The following is a 6021-nucleotide window of genomic DNA, read 5'->3' on the forward strand; positions in this document are numbered from 1 at the left end:
ATACAGGTGTTTGGTTTTAAGAATAGTTATTAAGTCTTTGCCTTAGGAGTCACCATGCAAACTGCCAAGAAGTAAGGTACTCCTACATAGGCATTTTATGGAGAAATGTCCGAGTCTTAACTACTTAAGCCTCTTGCTGTCCTATATTGGACACTTGCCATCTGTAAATTTAAACTCCCTGCAAGCATGTCTTAAAACAGATTCCAGTTACGGATTTAAATCAGCCCAAGACCTACAGGCTATCATAAAACTGTCTGCTGATGATTCCCTGTGCTGTAGTGAAGCAGCATGAATCAAAAGAAATTTAAGTTATGAATCCCATGCTTGTGGGTGCTATAGACTAAAGCATATCTTGGCAGAGGGGATGATTCATCTGAGATCAGCTCACAGGATAAACATACTTCCTCTGCTATCACCTAAGACGACTAAGGAGGCTTTGTACGTTATGCACAGGTTTGTGCCAGCAGCTTCCCAGCTGTATCCTTTTGGCACTGCTGTGCTGCCAATAGACTTGCTCCTGAACTCCAGCATCTAGTTTACATGATCTGTGGGGCCCTGGAAGCTGCCCCAAGTGCAAGAGCAGCTTGTATCAAAAGATCAAACCAAATCCATCTACTCCAACAAGCAGTACAGAAAAAGCCGTGAAGATGACTCTCCCATGAGGGTTCAGCACTGTTCACAGGGATGAAAAGGTTACAGACACCACTGAAGACAAGGGTCACTACAACACTGCTATTTATGTTACACAACACTTTTAAGGGGCAGTGAAGATTTTTTTACTTAACTGTTCTAGGCTGTAGCAAGGATGATTTATGTTTGTGCTTAAAGGTGAAGAGAAGAAAAGAAAGAGAGAAAGTTTAAGTCAGATATAGAAAATGAGAATGAGTTTAATGCAGATGATCAGCTGGCTGAACATGCACTAGTAGCTTAGCCCACATTCAGGAAACAGGCTGCCAATTTTATGCTGCAACACTTAAAATCCACATTTGCACTGGATATATGAAAATAAGGAAAAATCTATTAAAATTAACTCCAGGAGACTTCAGAAAAGTCAAAAACCACCTGTAAATCCATCATTTCACAAGTCTTGGTTTACATCCACCTACAGTTAGGTAATGAATTCCACAGTGAGCCTTCAGTATTAATGCACTCAAAGCCACACCATGGCTCACCAATACACCTTCTAAAGGTGTCACCTTAGACTCCGTGGCATGGCCATCTTTCAATCCAAGTCTACAAATTAAGGGAAGAAATTAAAATACATGAACAAGCCAATGAACACTGTCATCCTTCCACCCCATGAAAACTAGCATACTCAGTGGGGCTTGAAAAAGTCACGGCTGTGTTCTCATTGATTCATTAGGCTTGTGAAAATGTCTACACACAGCGGCTCCTAAGTGTTCTCTCAGCAGCTAACACAGATTTTCTAATACTAACCTCTTATACTTTTCATTCCTTCTCTCACAGCATTCTATTTCTGTATGCATGCACCTCTTCTACTCTGATTTATGGCAGGTGATTCCTTTCTACCTTTCTTGGCTGGCAGAGCTTTATGTGCTTGAATATTTTTCTGATTACGTAGGCAAATGAGCACAGATCAGGAGCTCAGTGCCTGTAACAGAGAATGCAGAGTTAAACATTGTGCTTCTCTGTGGAAGTGACTAGGACCAAACACAGCACCCATGTGAGACTGCAGACACTAACCCACATACCCAGGCAAAGCATCTTGCTGTGCAGTCAGTGTTCACTGGCCTGCAAACACCTGTAAACCCCTGCATCTAAAGACTACTGAAGTTGTTACCAATACTGGTGGTATATATACCATGGGACAATCTGACAATGCTGAACGTTGTGCAGTGTATGGGATCCTTACAGGAAAGCTGCACTTAATAATTCAGATTCAGTCCAAAATGTGAAGGCTATTTGCTTATAGTAGCCTAAACTATCCTGAAATACTCAGAAGTCACCTTGAGACATTCCACACTTTCTGATCCTTCTCATTACCTAGTTGACTAGCAAACCAAATTAGTAGTTAAGCAACATACACATAACCAATCACGTCAGCGAAGGGTTGTTTGTAGAAAGCTTCATCTGCCACCCTAGGTAACAAGCAGTCCAACAGGCAGGCAAGCAGGCAGGAGAAAAGAGATAAGGATGAAAAGTAGGGAACACAGCCAGAGGCTGTATTAACAAACACATTAACCTTGTATCACCTAGACTTACTGGAACAGAAAAGCAGCTACCACATGGAATGTATCAATTAAGGCACTGCCTCCCACGGGCCACACAAAACCTCTGCTACATCCTAGAAGCTGGGTACCAGCTAGTTGAGGACTGGAGTCCCAGTGTTAGCATTAGGCTACTTCCAGTAGACAGAAACTACCATTAGGAGATAGATCTCACCAAGCTGGTGAGGATGCATACCCTGGACTCACTCACACACTGGGCACAATAAAGCTATGGGGATATCATGAGCTCTGGCGACCAAGTAGAGTGTCAATCCTGTTTCCCTCTCTTGGCCCAACCAAAAGACTGTACTTAAGTGACTGGAATGGTCAAATCCAAAATTCTGTAGGAAGTGTAGGCCTCCTTTCTTCCTTTAGTAAGAAGTAGAGTCTGTTAGGGACTCTACATACTCAAGACAAACCTGGTGGCCATTTTGGTAAGAAAAAATGGTGTTTCAAAAAACCCAGTTCATCTTAAGTCTGTGGGTTTCCAAAGTATAAAGCAGCCCTGATGATTACCTGGACAGAATGACACTGGCAACCCTCAGTCAGAAGCAGGTATGTAGGTGGTATTAAGTCAGTACTATCATGTCTACCTTTACCTCGCTTGAAGTCAAAATCCCACAGAGAACCTCTAAGGAAGTGTAAGAGCTTACTAGACTAGCAGCCAAGTCAGTAGTTACTGCGCCAGGGCCCATAATTAGACAATTCAAACCCAACACAGACACAGTCAACATTTTCAATCTTTACTAGCAGAATTGTGTCAGGTTATTTCTCAGACACTTCTAAAAGAAGCAACCAAAGGCTTTAAGATATCTAATGAAATAACTTGTAGCAAAAACTGACTAGAAGGCCACTTCCATGTGTTCTAAGGATAGAAAGTAAGATGCTAGTCTCCAGGTAGGTAGTTAGAGTCGCTGAAGATCTGTGTAGCTAGGAGCATGCAAACAAGGGGATAGACTAAAACTTGTTCTGGCCACATTCAAACTTTGAAGTCTTCAGTGATTGTGGTTCATTATCTTAATGCTTGCTCTTGCTACTCTTGGACATTTAATCTAGATTCTAAGAAAACAGACAGTCTACCACGGGACTCTCATTTCTTAGGAGAGGTTACTTAAATGATCTGAAGGACTAGTGCCCCAGAACATACTAGAAGTATGCTAACCTCCTTCCTCCATTAGTTTCATATCCAATACCATAACTCTGGATGCCTGCAGAAACCTTACCTGTTGCTGGCTTTTGTTTTCTGGAGCTTTTCATCTTGCCTTGCATACCACTCCTCCAACTCTTTTATTGCTTTCTCTCTCCATTCTGCTTCCTGCTTTCGTGAGTTTGCATCTGAAGATTTAAGTACTGATTTGTCAGTCTTGTTGGTTCCAGTTGGATCTTCCTAACTTTTCAGCAGATGACTCAGAGTACACTCTGGTGCAGGCAGTTGCTTGATTACTCACATAAGGGTTTAGGAGATTTCCTGATTTAGGCCATGACAGCTCTAAATATCATGAACATTCAGAGGATCACCTAAACAGAATGTCTGTGCTGCATAACCGGGACACGGCAATTTAGGATAGGCATTTGTAGATTAATTCAGATTCGGTAAGTTTGTTGGCCTGCAAACTGTTCAGAAACAGAAAGTCACCTTGCCATGCTAGTGCTATAGAACAAAGCTCAGTAAAGCCTCTGTGCTCGGACAAAGCACGGGGGCCTGCCACTCGGTATGCTTTTACACCCAGCCTACAACTCAGGACAAGCTCATCTGCTGTAACTAGCCCAGACAAGGAGCAACGGGCTCAGCTCTATCCAGAATCATATTGTACAGAAGGTTCTGTCCTAAAAGTTTCCAGCAAAGCCTCCTCCCTAATGTAATTGGAAAGCATACCAGTTTGAGGCTCTTAGAAGCTACAGGTAGGTATCACTGCATTTGGTACCTGTATTTAGTTTAGTTACTAGGCCATTACTTAGCTGTTAGATTAAGATCTGTGTGACAAGAGATGGCAATTACAAAATGAGCAACCCTTATCCTTTAAAAAAAAAAAAGTGCTGATGGCTGCAGTATTTATTCAGTCTTTGCTGCTGATACAAGCTGTTCATTTTCAGTCAGGTTACTTGTAAGTAAAGGGCAGACCATGAGAATATTTTTAAGGTTCAGAGATACACTTGCTTGCTGACCCCTGCACCAGTATTAAGTCTGATTACTGGAGGACTCGTCCGGGCTCGCTGTTCAAACTCAGGAAGCATATTACATTGCAAGGAGCCAGAAGCCACGGTTGAAAATTCTGCTGGTTAAGAAGCTGCCACTAAGTTACTCACAGGCAAGAGCACTACTGCAAACGCCCTCCTTACCAAGTTGCTCCAGACGCTCCTTTTGCTCCTCTCTCCATTTACGAATACTCTCCGGTTCTGACTGCAGTCGATCTACTTGGGATATAGCCGCATAGGAGTCTGTTGGACCATTACTCTCCTTAACAGGAAGGAATAGTAATGTCATTTATACATCACAACTGTGTATTTCAGATAACTGCCTACAAGCTACATAAAATGAGACTATTTGAACTGAGCACATAACACATTCATCTGATGTTATACTGCATTTCTGCCATTAACATGAAAAATGTCTTGCCACAAATTACAGCAGACTGAAGCAAATTAATACAGGAGTGCCTCTAGCAATCAGGGATGAAACACAAATTCAAGCTGGCTGGGAAGTCAAGCTGTGCCAGAGCTCTACATCTGAAGAAAGCAGAAGAAAATGCCTAGAACCTCACATTGCAGTTGTAGGCCTAGAAATCCTCCAGTTCATTTCAACCTAAATATTTTCTGTGAAAGTAATTTTTAATTTTTTTTTTTTTTTTTTTTTACAGTTTTGTACATAGGAGTTTAAAATGTTCTCTGTAGCTTATTTGTCTACTTCAAAGGCATTTACAAACTTAACTGATATTAAAAGCCAGTGTCTTTTAAAGACATTACAAAATTTGGATTGCTGTATGCAGCTTAGAACACAAGGCATTTCATCATTTAAGCATCAAAACAGTAGCACCCTTTTTACAATACAGTAGCTCAAAGAATAGGGCTATCATTAATATACCAGTTTCACAAAGCTAAGAAATACTGTGCTATTTGCCAGAGAATACTCTAAGTCCAACAACTTTCATTGCTTTACCCTACTCTTAATACTTAAGAAATCTCACTCCTGACAGTACCAGATGGATTACAGCTAATGACAGATTTGGCTGCATCTTGCCCCCCTTCGGGCCTCCTGTAGCCCTAAATGAAGAAATAATGCAAAGAAAAGGAACTACGCTGGTGCAACAGCACCAGGCTTCACATTCATTCCAAAACAAAATAAACTGCCCAGTTGCAGGGCCAAACCAGTTACAGGCAGCTAAACCAAAAGTTACACATAGCCCATTCATTCTGTTCTTCCTCATGAAGATGCTCTATCAATCAAAGCAGCTGGTCACTTAGAATTGTAAACACAAAAACAAGATATTTCATTTGCCTTCTGTTGTGTACGGAAGGAAGCACATAGGGCCAGTATGATACAGTTTTCCTATCAATTGTGAGCATAAAAGTGTCAGCAGCAGTGAAAGCTGCTTGTGGCTCCACAAAGCTCAGTGTTCACTTAACACTCTATGGAGAAGGAGTGCCTATCTGCTGCTCCCTTCCCAAGCATTCATTTAATTAGAGCTAGCTAGCCAGCTCTGACACCAGGCAGGCAATGTCAGTGTCTTAGCCAAACTGGTGTGAAATTCTGTTAAAACACAGTGATTGCCTTAACATAGAATCATAGAATGGT

The 6021-nt window shown here is 41.6% G+C and overlaps 1 protein-coding gene across 1 annotated transcript; it reads right to left on the reverse strand.

The window, feature by feature from the left end:
* Positions 1 to 754: 754 nt before the first annotated feature.
* On the reverse strand, positions 755 to 4686 carry LOC104507830 (clathrin light chain A-like; the record flags this gene model as incomplete). Its single annotated transcript, XM_010149242.1, has 4 exons — positions 755 to 821; positions 2046 to 2099; positions 3452 to 3563; positions 4569 to 4686. Coding segments are annotated over 4 exons (351 nt in total), but the record flags the coding sequence as incomplete, so codon positions are not given.
* Positions 4687 to 6021: the final 1335 nt, after the last annotated feature.

The sequence above is a fragment of the Eurypyga helias genome, unplaced genomic scaffold, assembly GCF_000690775.1.
Source record: "Eurypyga helias isolate BGI_N326 unplaced genomic scaffold, ASM69077v1 scaffold5803, whole genome shotgun sequence".
NCBI classification, from domain to species: domain Eukaryota; kingdom Metazoa; phylum Chordata; class Aves; order Eurypygiformes; family Eurypygidae; genus Eurypyga; species Eurypyga helias.